This window comes from Chlorocebus sabaeus, chromosome 18, assembly GCF_047675955.1.
Source record: "Chlorocebus sabaeus isolate Y175 chromosome 18, mChlSab1.0.hap1, whole genome shotgun sequence".
Classification (NCBI taxonomy): Eukaryota; Metazoa; Chordata; class Mammalia; order Primates; family Cercopithecidae; genus Chlorocebus; species Chlorocebus sabaeus.
This window is the reverse complement of record NC_132921.1, coordinates 20,074,971-20,101,156: the sequence shown is the minus strand read 5'-3', so window position 1 is coordinate 20,101,156 and position 26,186 is coordinate 20,074,971. Positions and strand designations below refer to the sequence as shown.

At 37.7% G+C, this 26,186-nt stretch overlaps 1 protein-coding gene across 1 annotated transcript; it reads right to left on the bottom strand.

The window, feature by feature from the left end:
- Positions 1-23,353: 23,353 nt before the first annotated feature.
- Positions 23,354-25,067, bottom strand: MC4R (melanocortin 4 receptor). The gene has a single exon (XM_037988045.2). It carries the CDS (start codon positions 24,639-24,641, stop codon positions 23,643-23,645), a length of 999 nt encoding a protein of 332 aa, XP_037843973.1. The 5' UTR covers positions 24,642-25,067; the 3' UTR covers positions 23,354-23,642.
- Between the last annotated feature and the right edge of the window lie 1,119 nt (positions 25,068-26,186).

Here is a 26,186-nt window from a genome sequence, read left to right as displayed (position 1 = left end):
AAATTATGCCAGATAGTTGTAATTCTAGAACTGCAGTTAGATAGTGCAAAATGGTAGAAGCCAGCGCCTAGAATTCTATCATCCAGAAGGCTGCGGCTGCTGCTGGGGTCAACAGCCTGAGGGGCAGAAAGAAGTGTGATTCAGCAGGTAAAAAAAAAAAATCTAAATAATAGGGCAAAAATACTTCATTGAGGCTCAGTGCGTGGACAGTGTTGCATAGCAGGTGAATAATAGAAAGCATCTAAGGTAAAGACCTTTCTAATCTTCATCCCTGGCAAGTATGAGAACAGAGATTCTCATGTTGTCAGGTGGTTTTTCAGAGACAGGCAGGAAATGTCTGTCTGGACAGACATTTGTTGGATGGCTAACAATGGATTGTTAGCAGGCAGTAATGTCAGACATCTGATAGCTGGCTTACAGTCACCCTAAATCCTGGAAGGCTGGGGCATACAGCAGATAAAAAGGTCAGAGAGCAAGCCAGAAACCCAGTCACCTGTGCTTAGAGCTGTGATGCAAAGAAAGAATGGATAATTAACAAGGGTAATTTGATGGCCTCTTTCAGAACCACTTCATGAGGTCCTGTTGCCTAAGCCTAGACTTGTCTTTAGTCCTGGAATAAAGCTGGCCCTGTGTATGGGCTTCCTAAGTGAATGAAGGAGAACTACAGAAGTAGGGAGCCAGACACAACAGGATAGTAGACCCTAAAATAGTAGTAAAGAGAAGCTCAAGGAAATGACAATTTCATATCAATATCTTGATACCCAGTAAGTTATCTGTTCAGATGATGTGAAATGACCAATATTGAAATAAGTTAAGGTTTCATTACATTACGGGAAAATCGAGCATCAACTCAGGTGCCTGGGTTTGAGTTTTGGAGTCCAGGAAAAAAGTAGGAGTAAGATTGTCGTCTCCTTTTCTAAGGGCATTGTGACAGTGTGCCTCATTTGCTTTGTGCGTATTTTGGAATTGAAATCTAACCATGTACAAGCTTAATGGTGTGTTTCTTAAGCATTACAGAAGGAAGTAGATAAAAAAAAAAATCATTTGATGATTAAATTTGTGCAAAAAAGAACAACCACAAAAGCACTGCAGGCTGCCGCTCTCTGCACCTGTTAGCAATTCAAAAAGAGCATCGAGGGGGCAGAGAAGGAAATATCACGCTAGAATCACAGCTCAGTAAAACTTAGACAGCTTGAACACTGCAAAAATCATTTAAACCCACCAGCCACGGGGGTTTAAAGCATACCCTATAAATGCCAAAGCATTGTTACACCATCCACTTACACCAAACTGAATCATCACTTCCTTTTTTCCTGCTGACAATGTATCCTCTGCCTAATGAGTCATTTCTGGCATCACTTTGTTCAGTTGAACTAAAGCAAGCATTCTGAATTATTAATATTTCTATATATTTCTTTTCTAAACTGCGTACTCAAATACACTTGTAGAACAATTTTACTTTAATGCCAGAAATGGCCATTGAATGTTTCCTACTTAATTATAATTTAAACATCACACAGATGGGATGGTGGGTTACTTACGATGAATGTTTAACTGCAGACTAGAGAGAATTAATTAATGTATTTATGATGGCCAAAAGAAAGAGATGCCTTGGTGCTCTATGAAAAGATGTAATTATCTCTGTTCTTTCATAAAGGGTGGCAGTGTTGGTGTGAGATTATTTTATGTTGCCCTTCAGAAGGAAATGTAGCACCAATTCTGTTTTTTATTTCATTTCTTTGTTCTTTGAAGGCCACATTAAAAACTCACAAATGTTAAATTTGATAGTGGAAATAATTTTGGATTTCTAGAATCATGTTTTGTTGAGGTGAGGTATTTTAGGAAGTTCCATATTGATGGGCTTTAACTGCTGTATTAGTCAGCATGGAAGCTAAGTCCCTTGACAGGCCATCTGCAAGCTGGAGACCCTGAAATGCCAGTGTAGCTCAGTCCGGGTCCAAATGCCTCGGAACCAGGGAAGTCCATGATGTAATTTTCAGTCTGAGGTTGAAGGCTTTGGAACTCAGGAAGGTCACTGGTGTGTAAGTCCTGGAGTTCCAAAGCCAGGGAGCCTGGGGTCCTAATGTGCAAGGTCAGGAGAAGAGTGTGTCCCATCTCCAGGAGGAGAGGAAAACGTTTCCTCTGCCCTTCTGCTCTGTGCAGATCCCCAGCCAATTGTTTGGCGCCCACCCACATGGAGAGCAAATCTTTACCTCAGTCCATGTGGACTCAAATGCCAGCCTGCTCTGGAAACACCCTCTCAGGCACACCCAAAATAATGCTTTACCATTTCTCTAGCTAGTCCTTAATGCAGTTAAATTGACACCTAAAATTAACCATCACGTGTACCTATTCCTAGCTATGTGTGTCTGGCCGAGTTACTCATTCTCGATATCCCAACATTAACTCTCTGTAAAATTTTAGGAGACGATAATACTTACCTAAAGGATGTTGTCAGCATATACGAACTAACTCACTAAAAGTGCTTAACGCTCTTAAAAGAAGTGCTCAGTAGATGTTTGACACTTTGAAAAGCATTAACACAATTTTATTGCTATTGTATATATTTGGAAAATGATAAGAAAATTGTACAGTAGAGAAGCAAGAGTCCCTGAAGATCAAGATCCTCTGCGGTTTAGATCTTACCTCTTCAAACTATTACTCTTCCTCAGTTAGATTCTGCGTTTAGGCAAAGCCGGTTCATGATTCTCTGAATGTGATGTGCAGATTGTCACATCCACTGTTCTTCTACTCTGTTCTCTCTGCCAGTCTAGGTTACCCTTTCCTTCAACTCCTCAGGCATCCTAGTCCACTCTTGTCTATCATTTTCTGGGGTGTAAAAGTTCTGACTTTGTCACTCCTTTGGAACTTTTAGATAGAAACAGAAAAACAAATTACTAAAAACATTTAAAAGGCAACCAACTATCTACAAGTTAGACTGAAAGCTTCATGCAGGCAATTTCCTTGTATCTCTTGGTACATGTATCTCTTGGTACATGTGACACCAAACATGATAAACCACATTCTCAATGGATGTTGCCAATGATGATGATGACTCTGCTCCTCTTGGTCTTTTCCTATAATGACTTTACTTCATTTCCTTCATTTTTGCCAGTTTTCTTGATTTGGAAGTACCAATATCTCACGTTTGAAAACTGTTACTTGACTAGCAATGGAATCAAATATTACACTAATTCAATGCCTGAGGATTATAAATCATAACGTTTAGCATGGAAACATTGAAAACAAATATTAATGCTGTCTTATCTTGCTTCTAAGATATATTTATTGACTAGCAAATTTTACATTTCAAAAAGTTAATCTTAAAATATAAAATATTGCAAAAACAGATTTTGAGCTTGAAGTACCTATTTAATATAAAATGACTCAATTTTTTTTTTTTTTTTCTAGCAGAGAAATTTTTCCTGGTATTACCATACCAAAATCTTTCAGGCAGTAAGCAAGTTTAAACCATTGCTTCTATCAGTTGATTGAATAGTTAATAACCAGAGTGCCTACATGAATAGATGAACACAAAATAGCCCTGGAGCAGTAACAAACATCCTTGAATTCTAGATGTTCCTGGAAAGGTCAAAAGTATAAGATTCAGCATACAGACTTACTCTCAGCTGACTTCATATATCTGGTAGTTGCTGGGGGTGGAGAAGTCAATTCTGAAAAGTCTCCAGAAGCTTTTATTGGTAGGATCAGCCCTCCACATACACGACATCATAGTATCTTAGTGGATCTTCACAGCTCTAGATTAGCTCAAGTCTGTAACATCGAGGCCTATCCCCGAGTCTACAGAAGGATTCTAGATTTCTAAATACAATGGTGTCCCTGGTTGCTTCTGGGTTGTTCAGTATAACCAAAGCTGGAGTGAACAACCATGGACCTTTTTCTAGCTGGGATTTCAGTATACTTGGTATTATGATACCTTCCTCAAGGGAGCTAAGGGCATCATGTTCTTTTACAAAGCAACACGTTTGAAAAACTAATAAAGCCCCACAATTCTTGTACATGCAAACTAAGGTAAATTTAGCAAGTAATATAAAAACCAGGAATGGTCAAAATCAAATAGAAAAACATTTTAAAGAAGGTGATGTAAATTTTAAATCCTGATCCATAAGGTGATTTGGGCCAGGGCACTCTTAAAAGTGCCCTGTTGATATTAAACATTAAGCTAAGTGTTGCTTTATAGTAATCAGGGATTTCAAGCACTTTTATAAAGTTTTAGCTCATTAATTTTTATTCCCCTTGGGAACTAGCTTTTGGCTGATTTACTTAAGTCAGAACTTTTTGAGTATGAAATTCTTTTCACATTCATCTCGTTATGTTTTTTCAAGTTCATCTTAAGCCATTTTTTTTTTTTTTGCCATTTTATGTAAATGTTTGGCCCTTGGAGGTGCTTAGCAGGAAACAAGCAAATATGAGAGGTTAAGGAGCTTAAAATTTAGTATCCAGAATTTTCACAGAAAAAGTTATCATCACAGATTGTATTCAATGGTGATGACCACACATAATAGATTTTCCAGTTCCAATTTAAAGACCATATCTTCCGTCTTAAAATCTACCTCCTTTATTTGCCTCCTTCTCTTTTATTGCTATGCTTCTAAGGCATGATAAAGACACTATTAAAAGAATGTTATTGGCCGGGCGCGGTGGCTCAAGCCTGTAATCCTAGCACTTTGGGAGGCCGAGACGGGCGGATCACGAGGTCAGGAGATCGAGACCATCCTGGCTAACATGGTGAAACCCCGTCTCTACTAAAAAATACAAAAAACTAGCCGGGCGCGGTGGCGGGCGCCTGTAGTCCCAGCTACTCGGGAGGCTGAGGCAGGAGAATGGCGTGAACCCGGGAGGCGGAGCTTGCAGTGAGCTGAGATCGGCCACTGCACTCCAGCCTGGGCGACAGAGCGAGACTCCGTCTCAAAAAAAAAAAAAAAAAAAAAAAAAAAAGAATGTTATTGGTTAACACTGATAATGTTTTCTCCCTTTCAGAAGAATTTTGCTAAATCATAGAATACAATAGATTTTTGGTAAATGCTCATTCAAATGGCAGAGCATTTTGATTGCCATATTTAGGGTTGATGAAAAGTGAAATTGGTCATGGTTACAATATTAATCTTTTCTTTGACTTCCTAAAGCCTACATTTCCTGATCGGCCACTACTTGCTTTGAGGCAAAAATCTAGTATTATACCCTTGATAAAAAGAAAGTAAATAATCTGTCATTAAGCATCAGTAATTAAAGCTGATAAGTCCTTAAAAATTCTAGCTCAATTGCATCATGTGAATTTGTTTTCCCATTTATAAATGGCTTATCAATAAGTACAATAAAACTAAAAATGAATGAATTACTCCTTAGGAATAAGTATTACTTTTCCTTTGTCTTAATCAAAATAGAATGTGTAGTTTAAAAATGTGATTTCAAATGTGTTGACACCAAATGTTGAAAAAATATAAGAATAGTATTTTATAGCTCATTTATTATTTGTGATAGCTACATCAGAAAAAACAGTATGCAAAAATTGGATATGATTTTCATCAGAGTACATAATTTTGGTGTTTTTAAAAATTATTACTAAGAATTTTTTAAAGAAACTGTAATATGGTTAAACTGTTAAGAAGGATTATAAAAATTAGTATAAAATATAAACTCTGTTCTTGTTTGACTTAGAATCTCATTGAATAAAAAGGAACCTACACAGCTGTAGTGAGTCAGTACTCTCAAAACTCATGTCAAGCATATTTGTCTGTGTAGTTTTAATGTCAGTGTTTCTGTATAGAATCTCAATTCCCTTATTTGTCACTTTCGAGTATCCTTCCCCCCCCCCCCCCCCCCCGCCCCAGAGATCAGGTCTTTCTCTTTTGCCCAGGCTGGAGTGCAGTGGTGTGATCACAGCTCACTGCAGTCTTGAACTCTTGAACTCAAGTGATCCTCCCATTTCAGCCTCCTGAGCAGTTAGGACTATAGGCATGTGCCACCACACCCAGTTAATCTTTTAAAAATATGTTTAAAGATGGGGCTTCACTATGTTGCCCAAGTTGGTCTCAAACTCCTGGCCTCAAGTGATTCTGCTACTTCAGTCTCCCAAGTACTTGGGATTATAGGTGTGAGCCACTATGCGTGGTTCCAGCATCTTTTATTAGTACCTCTTTTCATTATTTTATCTGTACGTCTCTTTTAACTTTTTTCTTTCTACTCCCTGAGATTTATCAGCCTGAAATTCCCTTGGTAAATTAGATCTTCTCTTATAATATTCTTATTGGAAACTGCATATTACTTTCTCTCAAAGCACTTTCTTCCTTCCTTTTTCTTCCTTTCCATTCCCTTTCACTTTCCCTTCATTCCCCCTTTTATTTCTTCCCTTCCTTCCTCCCTTCATTTTTCTCCCCATTTCTCCCTCCTTATATTATATCCCAGGCATTATTCTAAGCACTTCATATATATTGACTTTTGTATTCTTGTTAATAACCATTAAGGTAAGTGTATAATTTTTTTCCATTTTATAAATGAGAAAATGGAGACATTTCGTTGTCCAGGCCCCAGGCCTCGTTAGTTCTGTGATGCGGTGATGTCATCAAGGCCCAGGTCCTCTCCACCTCGGGGCTCTGCCATTCTCCTTGATGAAGGCCTATTTGACATTCAGTCTTTAACCCAACTTTTGTCTTCGAATCTGATCATCTTCGTTTTATCCAAAATAATCACGTGAAAGCAAGGCCCTGCTTTCGAAAGTTTCTAATACATCATGAACAAAATATTTAAATAAAAATGTAACAATATAATGCAGGACAAATTACCTAAGTATTACAATGAATAAATCAAGCAAAAATAAGCATTCTCTATGACTTCAATAGAAGTGGTCAGTACGTTGATAAAGGAAGAAAAGCTAAGTTCAGTCAGTGCGTATCAGGGATACATGTGGATAGTTGACACCTCTGCTCTCATCCTGGAGAAGAATTTAAATACAAGATCAGTTCAGCCAGAATCTTATCCAAGTACAGCCCTCTATCACACTTGGCCATAACTCTGTGTGTGCGTGTGGTGTCATACTCTTTGCTTTGTCTCTTTCATTTTCTGCAATCACACTGGCTATCACTGATGCCTGAGAAAGACCCTCCTTACCTTTTTGCTGTGGACAGTAACAGCTGTAGGTGGTCTCAGCATGCCTCTGTGGGGTTCTGAAGTCTAACCCTGGCAGCTGGGGCTCCAGCTTTCTTGTTGGATATGGAGGAAGACCATCTATAAGTGGATGGCTCCCGCTTACTTAGAGGGAAGTATGGCTCACTCCATGCATGCGTCCATGAATAATAGAAACTGCTCCAGGTGGGGCGTGGTGGCTCAAGCCTGTAATCCTAGCAGTTTGGGAGGCCAAGGCAGATGAATCATCTGAGGTCAGGAGTTCAAGATCAGCCTGGCCAACATGGTGAAACCTCACCTCTACTAAAAATACAAAAATTAGCCAAGCACGGTGGTGGGCGCCTGTAATCCCAGCTACTCTGGAGGCTGGGGCAGGGGGCAGGAGAACTGCTGGAACCTGGGAGGCAGAGGCTGCAGTGAGCCGAGATCACCCCACTGCACTCCAGCCTGGGTGACAGAGCAAGGCTGTCTCGGGAAAAAAAAAAAAAAAAACAAACCAAAAACCACTGCTCTGGACAGAAAAGGGTGAGTGTGCTTAGGCTTTACTGTCATCTGTTATCTGGGGTGAGGGAGATGTTTGCATTTCAATTTCATCTCCTTTGTTTTGCAAGGTACAGTTCCTAAGAAGAGCTCTTCGCAGAACTCCTTGTTGGCATAATTAGGACAATATTAACTCAGTTGGAAAGGTAACATTTAGGAAAATCATGGGAAAATGATTCAGCTGTAGTATTGAGAGTTTTCAGTAAATATTCAGTATTTTCAACCTCTTAGTCTGTATTGGTTCTTTGTCTCTGCATATAATCTTCCTTAAAACTTACCCATTTTGAGGAAATTATCTCTTAGTACTATGTGCTTCATTCTATTCAGTGCAGCTTGTTAGCAGAAGAATCTGTATTCTGTTTCTCAATTCCATCTCCCATTCTACTTCTATGTCCCCAGATGAGACTCAAACAATCTGATGTTGGCTTCAATATTTTACTGAAAATTGGTTCTTCCTCTCATGTTTCATATTTCTAAAAAGTCTTTCATCAAAATCTCAGTCTTCTTTGCAATTCTGTTCTCCAATAAATACATTAAATTTCTAGTTGTAAAATTTTCTAAACATCTGTTTTTTCTTTGCTGAAATGATTGACAACTAATTCCTTAAAACTCACTCCTCCGTGGGCTTGAATCATATTGTCATCTTTCTAGTTTTACCATTACTTCTATAGTCATTACTTCTTGGCCTGGTCTTTGTTTGCTAGCCCCTTAAACACTGCTATTAACAAAACATCTAACTTTAGCTTTTTTCCTTCTATTTTTACATTTTCCTTTCTTTATTCGTTCATCCAATATCTATCCAGCTTTTGTGATAGATATGTTCTAATCTAGGTATTTAGAATTCATCAATGAACAAATTAGAAGTTTCCTGCCTTCACAGAGTTTTGGGTCTAAGTGGAAACAAGGAGACAAAAATATTATAATTTGGTAAACTATGTGATTTGCTAGAAGACACTGTGAAAAAGAAAATTTGAAAAGATAAGGGGAATGTGGAATGTTGGGCTGGTGTACTGAGTTTGCCTTTTTGAAAAGAATTCTCAAGGCAGGTTTCAAAGAGGAGACATCTGAGCAAAAACTTGAAGGAGATGAGAGAGTTAGCTGTGTGCATATCCAGGGTGTAGCTCTCCAAATAGATGTGAGAGACAATGCAAAGTCCCTAAGGTAGGGCTGCTTGGCCTGTTTGATACAGCCATATAGACCTCCTTGCTCTTCCTTGGAGTAAGAGAGAAGTTTTGGATAGAAAATCTAGACATTCAAAATAGACTTGTAAGTCTGGGATTTCTTTGAGAAAGTCAAATAGAGGTGTTCAAAAAATAGTTGAGTAAGTAGGTCTGCTATTGAAGAAAGCTGTATAAATTGAAGATATAAATTTAGAAGTCTTTAGCATAGCCATAGTATGGGTTATATAATGCAATGCATTCCACACTATTTGTGGTAATGCTGGTTTAAGCAAACCCACTGCATTACCAGTCATATAAAAATATAGCACATGCAATTATGTACAGTACATAGTAATTGATAATGGTAATCAACAATTATGTTACTTATGTATTTACTCTATTTTTAATCCTTACTTTAGAGTGTACTCCTTCTACTTATTAAAAGAAAGTTAACTGTAAAACAGCCTCAGGCAGGTGCTTCAGAAGACACCTAGAAGAAGGCATTGTTACCATAGGAGATGCTGCTCCATGTGAGTTATTGTCTCAAAGAGTTGAATAAGATGTGAAGATGGAAGACAGTCATATTGATGATCTTGAACCTCTGCAGCTCTAGGTCAATGTCTTAGTTTTGGTTAAAAAACTAAGGGCCTATGTTTGTGTCTTAGTTTTTAAGCAAAATGGTTGAAAAGTAAAAAAAAAAAAGATAGTAAAATGATTATAAAATAAGAATATAAAGAAAATATTTTTGTATAGTTGGACAACGTATTTGTGTTTTAAGCTGTGTCATTACAAAAGATTCACAGCGATAAGTAAAAGGCTTATAAAGTAAAAAGTTATAGCAAGTTAAGGTTAATTTTATTATTGAAGACAGAAAACATTTTAAATAAATTTAGTGTATCCTAATTGCACAAGTTTTATAAAGTCTGTAGTAGTATACAGTAAGTCCTAGGCCTTGACATTCACTTACCACTCATTGACTCACCCAGAGCAACTTCCAGTCCTGCAAGCTCTGCTCATGGTAAGTGCCCTGACAGCTGTACCATTTTTAATCTTTTATGACGTACTTTTATTGTACCTGTTCTATGTTCATCTATGTTTAGATACACTCATACTTAGCATTGTGTTATAATTGCCTACAATATTCAATACAGTAATATGCTGTGCAGGTTTGTAACCTAGGAGCAGCAGGTTATACCATATATCCTTGGTGTGTAGTAGGCTACAGCATCTAGGTTTCTGTGAGTACACTCTGTGATGTTCCCACAGTGATGAAACAGCCTAACGGGGCATTTGTCAGAATGCACGCTCACTGAGAAGCGACACATGACAGTATTTAATGCTCTGAGAGCATTTGAATCATCAAAGGAGAATAGATAGAGAAGAGAATGTCCTGAGCTATGGAAGACCCTGCTGTTAAGTGTTTAGGAAGAAGAGGAGGAATCTAAAAGGGAGATCAAGAAGAAGCTTTTGAGGAAAAAAAAAAATCAAAGATTTTGACATTTTGGGAGCCAAATAAGAGAAGACATGAATAACATGTTAAAATACATTGTTGGTCCAAATAAGAACAAAACTGATATCTATTCTCAGTAATTGGAAGAATATCAGGACATTAACAAGAATGGTTTTAGTGCAGTGGAGGAGTTCAAAGTCTCAGTGAAATGAGATTAGGAGACAGTGGGAGAAAGAAATTGTGGGCTGAAAGGTCACGCTGAGGATCACTCATCTACAGGTTAGGAATCTCTTTTCCAAAATGCTTGGGACCAAAAGTGTTTTGGAGTTTGGATTTTCTTTCTGGACTTTGGAATACTTTCATATGCATAATAGGAGATATTGGGGATGGGACCCATGTGTAAATATGGAATTCATTTATGTTTCGTATATACCTTATAACGTAGTCTGAAGGAAGTTTTATAAAATATTTTAAATTATTTTTTCCATACAGGGTCTAGTCTGTTGCCCAGGCTGGAGTGCAGTGGTGCTATCTCAGCTCACTGTATGCTCCACCTACCGGACTCAAGCCATCCTCCTACCTCAGCCTCCCAAGTAGCTGAGATTACAAGTGCATGTCATGAGGCCCAACCAGTTTTTATATTTTTTGTAGAGATGGGGTTTCACTATGTTGCCCAGGCTGGTCTAGAACTCCTGAGCTCAATCAGGACCTGTTCTGATTGAACAATAAAACCCATCTCGGCCTCCCAAAGTGCTGGGATTACAAGTATGAGCCATTGTGCCTGGCCTTATTTTAAGTCTTTTTGTGCATTAAACAAAGTTTGTTCACATATTGGCCTATCAGCAAGCAAAGGTATCACTACCTCAGCCACACATGTGAACAATCTGTGGTTTGCCAATACTATCATTCCTTACTCTGAATTTACATGCTACTGATAAACAATTGTTTTCTTAGACTTATTCACACATAAGTACTTAACAGTTAAAAAAAAAAAAGGCATATTAATGTGGTTTGGCTGTGTCCTTCCCTCAAAATCTCATCTTGAATTGTAATCCCTATAACCCCCACATACAAAGGGTAGAATCAGGTGGAGGTAATTGAATCATAGGGGAAGTTTCTCCCAGGCTGGTCTCATGATAGCGAGTGAGTCTCATGAGATCTGATGGTTTTATAAGTCTGGCATTTTCCCTGCTAGCACTCACTCCATTCTGCCACCCTGTGAAGGCGGTGTCTGCTTCTCCCTCGCTTCCACTATGATTGTAAGTTTCCTGAGGCTTCCCCAGCAGTGTGGAACTGTGAGTCAATTAAACCTCTTTCCTTGATAAATTACCCCATCTGAGGTATTTCCTTATAGTGATGTGAGGATGAACTAATACACATATCATTAATATTGTGAAAGAGTTATGTGCTCAGGTTAACTAAGCAGCACAGTAGCATCACCAGAATATGGGTATCAGCTGTGAAACAACAGCAAAAATAATGGCAGGCTTTCAGTCTCTGCTTACAAAACTGTGTTTGGATTAAAATATTAATGTACACTGTATTTTATGTGTGTTTTTTTTTTTAAGCGTGAGATTAAAAAAAAACATTAGAATTGAGGAACCAGGAAACGAGCCTTTTAGGGATGAAGAGACTCTCTGCTGGATGCCTTTTTTTTTTTTTTTTTTTTTTTTTTTGAGAGAGTCTCGCTCTGTCACCCAGGCTGGAGTGCAGTGGTGCCATCTCGGCTCACTGCAACCTCCGCCTCCCAGGTTTAAGCGATTCTCCTGCCTCAGCCTCCCGAGTAGCTGGGACTACAGGCATTACGCCACCAAGCCCAGCTAATTTTTGTATTTTTAGTAGAGACAGGGTTTCACCATGTTGGCCAGGATGGTCTCAATCTCTTGACGTTGTGATCCACCCGCTTTGGCCTCACAAAGTGCTGGGATTATAGGTGTGAGCCACCATGCCCGGCCCTGGATAACTTTTAAAAGTGTTTCTTCCAGACTCATCTGGCTCATTAACCATTTTTTTTTTTCTTTATGTCTTACAAGTCTCTCTTTGATTTTATAAAGTGACATCATTTTTTGTTCTGTTATGAATACACGCTGTTTTAGCCCTTCAATAAGCCTGTCAATTATTTTCACCGTATTGTCTATAGACACTTTTTCTGCATTGTAAACATCCTCGTCATCACTATTGTCACAATCACCTTGCTTCAGAGCTAGGCTACTTAACCCTAGCTGACCATCAGTCAATGAATGAACAAAAGAAACCCCATTATTGATGTTATAAACTTCTTTAATGTCCACTTCCAGATTTCTGACAAACTCTGAAGGTATATTTTTTGCACATGTAAGGAGGAAAGACATCACTTTTCTTACTTGACATACTCAATTCTTCAAAGTCATCTTCGTGTTCATCATCATCACTGAACTGAACATAGTCACAAGCCAAAGTTTGTGCCAGGCAAGCACACTGTGTCTTTAGTCACTGTGTTCCAAGCATTGATACTGACATATATAGCATCTTTCATGCTAAACTTTTTAATAAAAGGCCTTCCACATTCACAACTCACCTCTTCACTGCAGCTAGCATGCTGCAGTGATGCTGAGGTTTGGGGTATGAATGATCCTGTCACCAAGGTGATAAGCTGAGTGCCAATAGGTAGTTTTTCAGCCTTTGCCTTCCTCCCCCTCTCCCTTCCTCTGGTAGTCCCCAGTGCCTATTGTTCTCATCATTTTGTCCATATGTACCCAATGTTTAGCTCCCATTTATAAGTGAGAACACATGTATTTGGTTTTCTATTCCTGCATTAATTCACTTAGGATTATGGCCTCTGCTGCATCCATGTTGCTGCAAAGGACATGATTGAATTCTTTTTTAATGACTGCATAGGATTCCATGGTGTGTATGTACCATGTTTTCTGTATATGATCCACTTCATGGGCATCTAGGTTGATTCCATGTCTTTGCTGTTGTGAGTAACACTGTAAGTCTGCATTTTGGCTGCAGCATGTCACATAAGATCAGGTGTAGAATTTTCCACTTGTGCCATCGTATTGGTGTTCAAAAGATTTTTGGAGCATTTTGGATGTAGGATTTTTACAATAAGTTTTCTCTACCTGTACTTATCTCCTACTATCTCTGTATAACTCAACTACCAAATTTATATGTATATTCCAGACTTCTCTGTACCTGATTTTTAAGCAGGATTCTTTAAAAAAAAAAAAAAAAAAAAAAAAAAAAAAAAAAAAAAAGCTACCAAACCATATCAATCGTGTCTGTCCATGTCCTTGTCTATTGTTTCCCAAGAAGATTTATGAATTTGTAGGAACCAGTTTTCTTCCTTTGCTGCTCCATTGTAAATCCAAAGTCACAGATATTGTATCAGACTCCATGCACTTGACCTTCATTCAAAATCTCTCTAATTTAATGTTGGAGTGAAAGTACAGTGACTGGATTTTAAGTTTCTGTTTCAAGGAGAATTATGGAATGATGAAAACATAAAGTAAAAAGCAGGGGTCAAATTTTGTGTCAAGGGACACTTCAGTTTTAGACACATTGAGTTTAAGGTGAAAGTAAGACCTTGATGCCAAAAACGTGGACATGTGACATGATATCTTAGGAAAGTTAGAGGTAAGCCAAAGGTGAAAAAGTACAGATTTTTCTTCTAATTCGATAGTAAATAGCTTTATAACTAATAGATAAAAATGATATCCAGAGCACAATATTTAACATATCAATGATCCCATGTACACAAAATTACAAAAAAGAAATACCCAAAGCTTTCTAGCTTTCTTTGTAAATGAAAGAATTCAATAAAAATATGAATACTATGTGTCATTTTAATGAAATTTCCAGAGTATTGTGAAACGTATATAGGACATGAATGTGTTGTTCTCAATGGGGCCATTTTAAAACCTCAGTAATACAAATGAAACAGATTTAAATTGGGGAATTAAATTTACTGCAAAAAAAGTTTAGCATATTTTTCCCCCTTCAGGAGGAATAGTGATCAAAGTTGTTGTTATATTTTTACTGTTAAATTTTATTTAGTGATGATTCGCATTTAACAGCGAAATTTCTCACACTGTTTAAAATCTTAGAAGTTAAACCCTGATTATTCATTTGCAGATGAGTCCTCTACAAAAACTTATTGAATTGTTTACTGATTGAGATGCTAAGAATTTTCCATTTGGCTTTGTATTTATGGGGTCTCCAGGTGTCTCTTGTCAGGGAAAGTGCTGTTAATAATTGTAAACTGTGATTACTAATTTGACAAATCAACATTCTGTCATAGATCAAAGCTCTTTTTTTTTTTTTTCTCCAAGTGTCAGGTGTGCTGGGGATCCTTTATTTCTTAAGAGCAAATGTAGCTTTGTAGGTTCCTGCTCAACACAGATATTACAAAATAAACATATCCATTTAAGTTTCATGTAATACTAAATACATACAAAAGAATATGTCATGTGTCTCCAAGCTGTGAAGCACAATATTAAATTGTACATTAAACCCATCATTTAACGTAAGAATTCCAACATTACTGAAGCCATTGAAATAAACTATGTCTTTCTACACACCTCCACCCACCACTTTGCCTGAATATTTTTGGAATGTTCAAATTATCTTTATATTTAAAAGAAGAAAAACAGGAGTTTGTTTTTATTTGCTCCACTTGTCGGAAATAAAATATCAAAAACAGATTTGAATGAATTGCTGTCTCTCCATATTAGAGAAATGAGGATATCCAAGTCCCTATCACCATTTAACCTCTTCTAGGATCTAAGCTCTGATAATCTTCTGTGTGTAATTTGATAGATAACAAATATTATCTTCCTTTCATGGATTAGACTTTATGTGCTTAGGAAATTCAAGTAACTTGGCCAACGTTCAACAGTTGGTAAATAGTAGATCTGGGATTTGAATTCAATACTCATTTAGTTCAAATCTTATGTTCTTTCTACTCTCATGCACACAGCTTTAGTGTGTATGTGGTGGACTAATACAATAGCCGAACATAAAGATGTGATCATAAATTTATTATGGTTCCTTTTCAAGGGTTTACGTCTAATATCGGCAATCTCAACTTAATGATTTTTTTTGTTAACATTTAAATTCATGGGATAAAATATAGTAAGTATCAATCCATTTCTGAATAAAGGAGCTAATTGGTTATTTCATATTTGGCACATTATCTTCAAATTAGCCTTTTCCAATATTAAATGTGACACTGCAAATTTTAGAACAATTAACATTTTTGGTGATAACAAATTATCCTTTGGAGTACAGATATGCCTATGTATTTATTATGTTCAAATATATTTATTTATATAAAAATGTAGTCAAACCCAAGGAAATTTCAAAGTCTGACTTAAGAAAAGATAAAAATTAAGCTTAAGGCCTAGCTGTGTTTATTGATAACTCTGAATGACTGAAAAAGATAGAAAACTAGTAAGTCTGTGTTTATTCATTTATTTTATATTTTTTAAAACAATAATTTCCATTTTTGAGTGCTTGTATGTATTGGGACCACTTTTGTGGAGCATAACACCCTTGATCTTATTTAATTGCCTTTATCCTTTAAAGATTCCCATTAGGCAAGTATTTTATTATGATGATTTAATTATGAGAGAATTAACTTCCACAAAATCTCACAGCTTAAAAGGAGTATAACCAGAATTCAGTCCTAGGTCTCTGTGACTGGGAAAGCCACATTTACCAACAGAACAAGGTTCTTGAAATTTGGTACAAGGGAAACCTAGATCGGGAGTCAGAAACAGGGTCTCGGGCTTTACTGCTGCCACCGACTGCACGTGTGCCATCAGACATGCCCTCTGAGTCTACTTAAAAGGGTGATATAGTCACCCAGGTCTGATCTCATTCAAACATAACTTCTCCACAAATCAGCAATTTGGCAATTGCATTTCCAGCAACCGTCTTTCTGTTGTAATGTTTATTCTTTTAAAAAATATTAAAATGTTAAAATGTGCTTATTGTAGTAAATGTACATAATAGAAACACTCTCAATAAAGAAACATGCCCCTCAATATTATCACTCAGGAATAATGACTACCAATAGCTCGTGACTTATGAAAGGTAATATGCAGGAGGTATATAAGTAAGAGAGTGGTACTTTTCTCTAGATAATTGGTATCATGCTAAGTATTTTATTCTGTATGTTCCTTGTAACATAAAACCAATATCACTACTGCTTCAAACACTGTTTTCAGTAATATAAAAACATTTAAGATGGGCAACAGAGACCTTCTGGAGGTGGGTGGGGACTCATGGAACTATATATGGAGCTTTGGACATAGAGTCTAAGTGCTAAGCAAGCTGCTAAGTGGGTGGAAATCTTGTACCTTCTTCATGCAAGTTGTGGCAATAGCTATGCAGTTTTTAAGATGACAAATTTCAAAAAACAGCCATTTCACAAGTGAAAAAATTATTTCTATTATACCCTATACATATTAATTGAACCTCTGTGGATTTTTTTTTTTTTTTTTTTTTTTTTTTTTTTTTTTTTAGATGGAGTCTCATTCTGTCACCTGGCCTGGAGGGCAGTGGCCCGATCTTGGCTCACTTCAACCTCCACCTCCCGGGTTTAAGCAATTCTGCCTCAGCCTCCCGAGTAGCTGGGATTACAGGCATCCACCACCACGCCCAACTAATTTGTGTATTTTTCGTAGAGACAGGGTTTTACCATGTTGGCCAGGCTGGTCACAAACTCTTGACATCAGGTGATCTGCCTGCCTCAGTCTCCCAAAGTGCTAGAATTACAGGCATGAGCCACCACTCCTGGGCATCTGTGAAAATTTTAGTAGAAGTATGTGATGATGCTTACCAACTATGTCTGAAGTGTATGCTTTTGACCAGCATCATTCAAATATTAACTAATCATCCTTTAGAGATTAAAGGATAGACACAAACATCATCATATTCATACTGGAGTGTTTTTGTTTTGTGTTTTTTAATATTATTTTTTAAATGTTTAACTTCAGGAATACATGTGCAGGTTTGTTAGATTGGTAAAGTTGTGTCATGGGGGTGTGTTGTACAGATTATTTCATTACCCAGGTATTAAGCCTAGTACCCGTTATTTTTCCTGATCCTCTCCCTTCTGCCACCATCCGCCCTCGGAAAGGCCCCAGTGTGTGTTGTTTCCCACTATGTGTTCATGCGTTCTCATCATTTAACTCACACTTATGAGAACACATGCCTTTGAGTTTTTCTGTTCCTGAGTTAGTTTGCTAAGGATAATGGCCTCCAGCTCCATCTGTGTCCCTGCAGAGGGCGTGATCTCTTTCCTTTTTATGGCTGCGTAGTATTCTATGGTGTATAGGTACCATGTTTTCTTAATCCAGTCTACTACTGTTGATGGGCATTTCATGTCTTTGCTATTGTGAAAAGTGCTGCAATGAACATATGCATGCATGTATGTATCTTTATAACAGAATGATTTATATTCCTTTGGGTATATACCCAGTAATGGGATTGCTGGGTCAAATAGTATTTCTATCTTTAGGTCTTAGAGAAATCACCACACAGTATTCCACAAGGGCTGAACTAATTTACACTCCCACCAACAGTGTATATATTCCCTTTTCTCCACAACCTCACCAACATCGTTACTTTATGACTTTTTAATGATAGCCATTCTGACTGGTGTGAGATGATATCTCATTGTGGTTTTGATTTGCATTTCTCTGATGATCAGTGATGTTGAGCTTTTTTTCATGTGATTGCCATACTGGAGTTTTTAAAAGTTTATTGCTGTTCTTTGGTATTTAACCAAAGGAGTTGAAAACTTATGTCCACACAGCGTTATTTAATTGCCAAAATATGGAAGCAACCAAGATGTTCTTCAGCTGGGGAGTGGATGAACTGTGGTATATACCTATAGTGGAATTTTATCCAATACTAAAAGGAAATGAGCTATTATGCCATAAAAATACATGCAGAAAACTTAGAAGCATATTTAAATTTAAAAAGCCAGAGAAGCCAATCTGAAGAGGCTGCCTACTGTATGATCCCAAGTGTATGACAGTCTAGAAAGACAAAGCTAGAGATAGTAAAAAGACCAATGGTTATCAGTGGTTGGGGAGAGGAAGAGATAAATAGGTAGAGAATAGAATATTTTTATGATTGTTAGAAACTACTCTGTATGATACTATCATGTTGGATACAGATCATTATATATTAGTCCAAACCCATAGAAAGTACAACACCAAGAGTGAACCGTAATGTAAACTATGGACTTGGGTAATTATGATATGTCAAAGTAGGTTCATCTGTTATAACAATTGTACCACTCTGGTGGTGAATGTTTATAATAAGAGAGGCTTTTCATGTGTGGGAAAGGGGATACATGCGAAATTTCTGTACTTTCTGGTTAATCTTGCTGTGAACCGCAAATGAACACTCTTTCTTCAAAAGGTTAAATGTCAAACACAATAGAACAAAAGGTGTCTGATATTACAAAGTTTTATCAGAAAGTGTATTCTCATCTACCAGTATTTTCACAATAGAATAATGATATTACATTTTATCACTAATAAACTGTGGAATTTTTGAGGGTAGGTACACCAGATGTCACATCGAAGATCTTCAGACAGTTACACTTAGGAGGTGATGTGAGCCTTCCATTAGGGGTGGCTTCCTAACCTAACAATCGTACTTCTAAAATGAATCATAATGAAATAATAAGGAATGGGTGTTTTTAAGGTTTGGGATACACATTGCATAATGTCCTCTAATGCAATTGTATCAATTTATATTTCAACATAAAAGGTTATAAAATCACCTACTTTACTACCTTCTCTACAATTGTGAAAATTAATTTGCTTTTAAAAATGTAAATTTGATACCATAAAATTTATAGCCATTTGTCAAAGGCCGCTCCAATGCTATAATTATATTCTTTTTTTGCAGGCAACATTTATTTCCATTCTTTAAGAATATTCCAAGAGAACATCTGTTTGTACTTCAAGTTGACTAATGTAGGCTGTCTAGTTTCCTTTATTCCTTTGGTTAAGCCATAATATGGATATGTGATACAGATGCATTTCTGGAGCCTTGATCACTATGCTGCAGTATCCTTGCGGTAACTGTAGAGTTCTACTCTCTTTTTATTTCCACTAAAAGTGCTTTCTTTGCAGTAGGATTTTGTGAAGCAAAGCAGCTTTGGCCAAATGCAAATGCAATGTGTTCACATTTTTATTCATTTAAAGCCTTGGTCCATTGAACCAAATTAATATGAACATTTGGATTTTTCCCCCTTTTTCTTTCCCCTTGCATTAGTGTATCACAACAGTACAAAGCAATTTAAGAAAAATTGAGTGAAAAAAACACAAAAGAAATATAAAACAAGAAGTCAGGTAAGAAGCATTCATTGAAAACATATCATGTGTAACACTATTGGCTTCTAGATAAGCAATAGAAATAGTAAAGGACAAAATAGCCTACATGTTTAAAAAAAAAAAACTGTAGGAATAACATCTGATTAATGGAATGATTTTTTTTTTAAAGATGGAAGACAGTACTCTTTGCCATGTTCCAGTCTCCTTCCACTCCCTCTTCCTAACCATAAAGAAGAAGCACTTGTCTGATGAAGTCAGATTCTAGAACACCCATGGTGCCCAAATTTATTAATCTCACCAAAGTATAATCTTCAAATATCCCTCCTAACACATTTCAAGAACCTATGCAACTAGAATCAAAGAAGGCAAATGCTGTGCAAAAACCTTCAAGACAGTCCAACGTAACTCCTCTGAACCACACTGCACCCTAAGCCGCATCATGTAGAAATTCCTGAGCCACCAACAGGGTTGGGCTAATATATGTTTAAAGCCCCTGCTCATGGGTGCGTGTTTTATGGCATTATTTATTTGTTTGTTTATTTTTTTCATCAGGCTGAAGTGGAAAGCTGATCCACAACCTGGTTAAGCATTCTTTCTCTCTCTCTGTCTTGCATTTCATTCTGTTTTCTTTTTAACCATGATGTTCAGGTAGTCTTTTGTTGGTTGAAAGGTGACATGAGGTCAATTTGTGGATTTAGTAGGAGGGAAGGAGGGGCACTTTGGGGCCTGTAGGCTAAGCCCTGTGCTACAGCTCAGTTTCCTTGGAGGTACTTCACTGGGGTTGGGATGGGATGTCCCAGACATAGGATGGTACCATGCTTTCCATTTAGCATAATTCATATGTATTTCTCCCTAGTGGACACTGCATGTGGAAGAATAATTCTCATTTGTGCTAAGTTTTAGATATACCAGTGTCCTTAGCTACAGATAACTCTAATTCTTAAGATCATAACTGGACAAATCGGTCTTGATATGGCTTAAACAATGACTAATTACTTCTACTGTCTGTAGTAAAACCAAGATAATCTGATGAGACAGATATTCCTATTACTTCATTCGTGCTATGATTCCACATCTCTCTATTTATTGATCATGGATTTTCAGAAACGTGGCTAGAAGTTATCTTTATCACATTTCTGTGTGCAACCAATGCCTGACCCACTTGCTTCCCTGGTGACCACCATGGCTTCTATTGTCCTTCCCTGAAGACAATCAAGGTAGGGTGAGACTATGATGGCTAGACAGCTGCTCCAGAAGAAAGTTCTGCCCCAGTCTGTCATCATTGCTGCCACTGAAATAGATGCAGCATCAAGAATGCTCAAGGTGAGACTAAATGGGAAACCACTTTCAGAAGTCAAGAATATTTTATCTCTCTAGATTTTTTTAGTCTCTCTAATATGTTAAATATGTTATTCCCTGTGGCAATAAAAATATGAGCATAAGGCTTATCTTTAAGGGGCTTACATGCTAACAGAAGAGGCAGAATACACAAAAATAAAACAGCAAGGAAAGTGAGACTGCAATATGGAACTGTGGAGCCAAACAGGAATCTGAATATTATGGTTGAATCAGGTCTGAAGTCGTGATGACATGCTGTTATTAGATGTTAAGGTGAATGGGGCAGACATAGAATCCCCTTTCCTTGTGGGGAATGTTCTCATGCAATTCTGTGAATTTCAGTTCTTTGCTCCTAATATATTTAAAGTTACCTACTTGGAATAACCACTTTCTCTGCATCTGCTCTAGCAGCCGTGGTCACTACAGTATCTTCATTTAGTGTACTTCAAGCTTGTTTCCTGCAGATCTCCAGCCCCACTCTCACTCTCCGCTCCCTCCTGTATTCACACTAAATACACTTGCTTAAGCCTGCAATTTTAAACCATAACACTTCCCCAGTTGATCCAATAACAATCCAACTAGAGCTGGCGTGGCTCCAAATCTCACCGGATGTGGAATGGAGCTCAGAGGTGGCTTGAGTAAGGCCTGGCCTCTGAGGGAATCTTGATTTTACTTGAACAAAAGGAAGTAACTGGAATAGGGGAAGATTTGGAGAATAGAAAAAATGAGTAAGAGACAGTCTCTGCACTTAAAGGAGCTAAAGTCCAATATGGTACCATGGGCATATAGGGGAGAGTGGTGGTATACGGCTCATTCACGACTTATACACACCCTACCACTGTAAACTGCTCCAGGAGAAGGTATGAACCTGAAGAAGGAGGAACCAGGATTTCCTTCTGGGCATCTGAGATGACACTTGGTGGAGAAATAGGATAAACTGGGAAGGACAGCCACCACAGAAGATGGGGCTTGCTCATAGCTCTCTCTCTCATATCTGTAGTCCCTGGAATTTTTCAGATTCATTAAACGAAAGAATGGACAGGAAACGTAGCAATGACAAAAACATAACTGTGTCCCTCTACTGCTGTAGACTATGGTTGTTAGTGTATATTTAAATCCTCACATTCACTTTTGCTTCAAAATAGAGGAATTGCAGTGGAATTAAAATTTCAGCTTTAGTACCTCTTCTTATGTATAAACTTTAACTTCACTATTATCCTTTAAGGTAGTGTTTTCAGATGAATGTTGAAAGTGTTTCTTGGGTCTTATAATCAGCGTAAAACATTTGGATTTGAGTTAAGGAGTACCTTTGCATGTGACCTCTGCCCATGAGTGTTTGAAGACCTTGTAAATTGCAAGATAGTTTACTGGTAATCCTCAACCTAATATCTTCTTTTTCTTTATTTTAAATTACCCACAGATTAGAAAGTACAGTACAAATTTTATTGCTCAGTGGTCAAATCTGTAGGATTATTTTGGAGCAAAACATATTTACTCTTTAAGAAGTGGCTGTGGAAGGCTAGTTTATTGTATGACATCCTCTGGGGTTTGGTAGGTGCCTCGCTTTCTGCTTAAAATGTACCAGCATCACAGGTACCCTTATTTTAGATATTTACAAATATTGCCGGAAAACACTTGTGCTATGAATTTGGTTTTGAAGTTTAAAATCCTTGATAATTAACATTTGTACTCCAGCTCAAAAAATAAGCAATAAGTAAACAGTAAGTCATTTTCATGTGAAATGAGAAAGAATTCGATGTCAGTCCTGTACTTCTCTAGAAACAGGAAGCTAAATCTCTCAGTACAATATTGCCTTTTCTGGACACTTCAGCAGACCCTGAATCCTTGGTTAAAGGGGGCATAAATACCCCATTCTCTGTTTTATTAATGTTGTTTAGGAATAATTTGGTAACAGGAAATTTATCTTGACTTGGCAACTTAGGTTTTCCAGGACACTTTCATCTCCATAGCTGCCTTTTCCCACCCACCCCAAACTGAATTGCCCGTGTGAAATATCAGGCTGTTTGCTAAGGGAGATGAATCTTTCTGTGTCTGAGAAGCACACATAGTTTTCTGATTCAGCATCTCTCTCTTTTCAGCACCTGTTTTTCTCTCTAGAGGAGCTTCATTTCTACTTCTGCACAGGGAGGATGAACAAACCTTTAATTAAATTACTTGAAATTTCAGTGATGATATTTTTTGAAATGATTATGCATCTGTCCTTTAAATATTTTCACTTAACTGCTAGAATGAACTCTCTACATTTCAATGGTGGATAGTGTAATATAATAACGAATTTATTAGAATATATTTAATGAGGCTCTGATTTCTATGTTACTAAAGCACACAAAGTGTCCAATGCTTATGAATAACACGAAAGAGACATTATTAAGCTTTTAATAAGGACTTTTCTTTTTGTAAATCCATAGTGTCTACAACCTATAACATAGATTCATATTTTATGGCCAAAAAAGTAGCATGACATTGGAAATAATACAGAGACTGGGCATTTTTTCTCATTAAAAATCATAAGCTTAAATTTACACAATGGATATTCTCAACCAGTACCCTACACAGAAGAGAAAGCTGTTGCAGAAGTACAATATTCAGGTAGGGTAAGAGTGAAAAAGTCTCTTATGCATGTTCCTATATTGCGTGCTCTGTCCCCATTTAATATCTGCTAGACAAGTCACAAAGGCCTCCCAGGGGATAGCAACAGATGATCTCTTTGAAGGTTTTCCTCAGTTCTTGACTCCGGAGTGCATAAATCAGAGGATCGATGACTGAATTACACATGATCAGTATGAGATATAAGTTAAAGTGAGACATGAAGCACACACAATATGGATTCTGAGGACAAGAGATGTAGAATATTAAGTGGAGGAAGAATGGGGCCCAGCATACAACAAAGACGCCAATCAGGATGGTCAAAGTAATCGCTCCCTTCATATTGGCGCCTTGGCGGATGGCACCAGTGCCAGGGAGGACAGCAATCCTCTTAATGTGAAGCCTGGCCATCAGGAACATGTGGACATAGAGAGAAGCCATGAGAGCCAACATGGTGAAGAACATGGTGATGAGGCAGATGATGACAGCACTACTATCTGAGTAAATGATGAACAAAATGCCTGAAACCGTGCAAGCTGCCCAGATACAACTTATGATGATCCCAACCCGCTTAACTGTCATAATGTTATGGTACTGAAGAGCATAGAAGATAGTAAAGTACCTGTCCACTGCAATTGAAAGCAGGCTGCAAATGGATGCAAGCAAGGAGCTACAGATCACTGAGTCAATAACATTATCAATGTTCACTGTGAAACTCTGTGTGTCCGTATCTGTACTGTTTAATAGGGTGATGACAATGGTTTCTGATCCATTTGAAACGCTCACCAGCATATCAGCCACGGCCAGGCTGCAGATGAAAAAGTACATGGGTGAATGCAGATTCTTGTTCTTGGCTATTGCCACAATCACTAAGATATTCTCCAACAAGCTGATGACACCCAGTGTCACAAACACCTCAGGAGAGACAAAAAGTTGCTCGTAGCACCCTCCATCAGAGTAGCCTTTTCCAAGGGACTCACTGGCATTGCTGTGCAGTCTGTGGCTGCTGCGGTTCCAGAGGTGCAGAGAAGCGTGCATCCCACGGTGGGTGGAGTTCACCATGCTGGCAGGAGAATTCCAGTGTCCCCCTGAATTGATTTAGCCTCCTGGGTCAGGGAGTCGTCTCAGTTATTTCCTCCAAGTCTTTATCTGTCTGAAAGTTGTGAGGCTAAAATTGCCATGCCTGCTGTGAGTAAATGTCACAAGTCCAGAGCGTGACATGGAGTTTTTAGTCTCTTGTAGTTACCACTCTGATCATTATCACTTTAAAATCTTGGGCTTCAAAGTATTCATTCTCAGTTGAAAGAGTCTGCTCTTTGCTTTTTTGTTCTCACTTCTGCTTTAACTTTAATCTTATGCATTCAAGTCTGTTCAAAACAATTTTCCTAGAAGCTGCCATGCCATTGGGAGACGAATCTGTGCGCACATGCTCACATCGGCTGCCTCTCGGAAGCTTCTGTTTCCAGCCTGAGCATTGCTTTGAGTGTTAGGGGCTGTAGGTGCCAGCTGCTGATTTTTATGATGTGTGGAGAGAAAAAAAAAACACGTTCACAGTGGCTCCTCCTCTGCTTCCTTCTGACCAATCCTAACGCAGTGGGAGTCTGTGAGACAGGATTGTTTCAGAGACACAAATTGCAGGGCGACACAGATTCAGAGGCAGAAGCTCCTGAAGTCTGAAGTCGAGAAGCAAGCCGGATAAGAGAGCCTGAATTTCCCTTTTCAAGTTTTTAAGGGAAACAACTTGATCCCTAGAGGCCATTCCGTGATACCAAAACAACCTATCTTGAGGCAGCCAGGTTCATTCTTATGTAAAAGAGAGACATCGTGTGTGTGTGTGTGTGTGTGTGTGTGTGTGTGTGTGTGCGCGCGCGTGCGCGCGTGTGTAAAATGAAATGGAAAGTATACTGTCCTATGTTCCTGAAACAGATACTCTGCTTTTTGGCTAGGATACTGAATTTATTTACCCTCTTAATTTTTTTGTTTTTATTAAGAACCCAGCAAGTAGTGCTTCAATTTAAAATACCTGAAACACAGAGAGGATATTTAATGATACAGATAGACATGGTATGGCTGGAAGAACTATGTAGGTAGCTATCAATTATGAATGGGTTCAGAAAGGGGTTGATTTTAATGCACTAATATACCATATTTCTCTATTGAAGAGTTTCTCTTATACCTGAAAACAGGTGCTTTTTATTTACAATATTTTAAACTACATTATGGCATTAATGTAACTATGCTTACTCTGAACTCAGGAAAATAATAATTAAGCTGCATTCTGTTGTTTTTTTTTTTTTTTTAAGCAACTTTTTTTCAACCTCCATAGTTTAATGCTTTGTAAGTTGAACCAACAAATACCTTAGTAAGTTTAGTTGTCAAGCCAAGACTGGTGATGCTAGTTATTTACTGAAGTTTCCGTATATTTTGCATAAGGTGGTTTGAAAGATCACAGCAAAGTTACTTTCCAAATTAATTAAACACCAGATTATATGAAATTTTGTATATTGTTCTTTTCTTCTATGGTTATTTTTGATTTTAGTGCTCTATAGTTTGTAGCTGCTTATTTCAGGGTTAATTCTGAATCTCAGTTACTTAGGTTGGGAATGT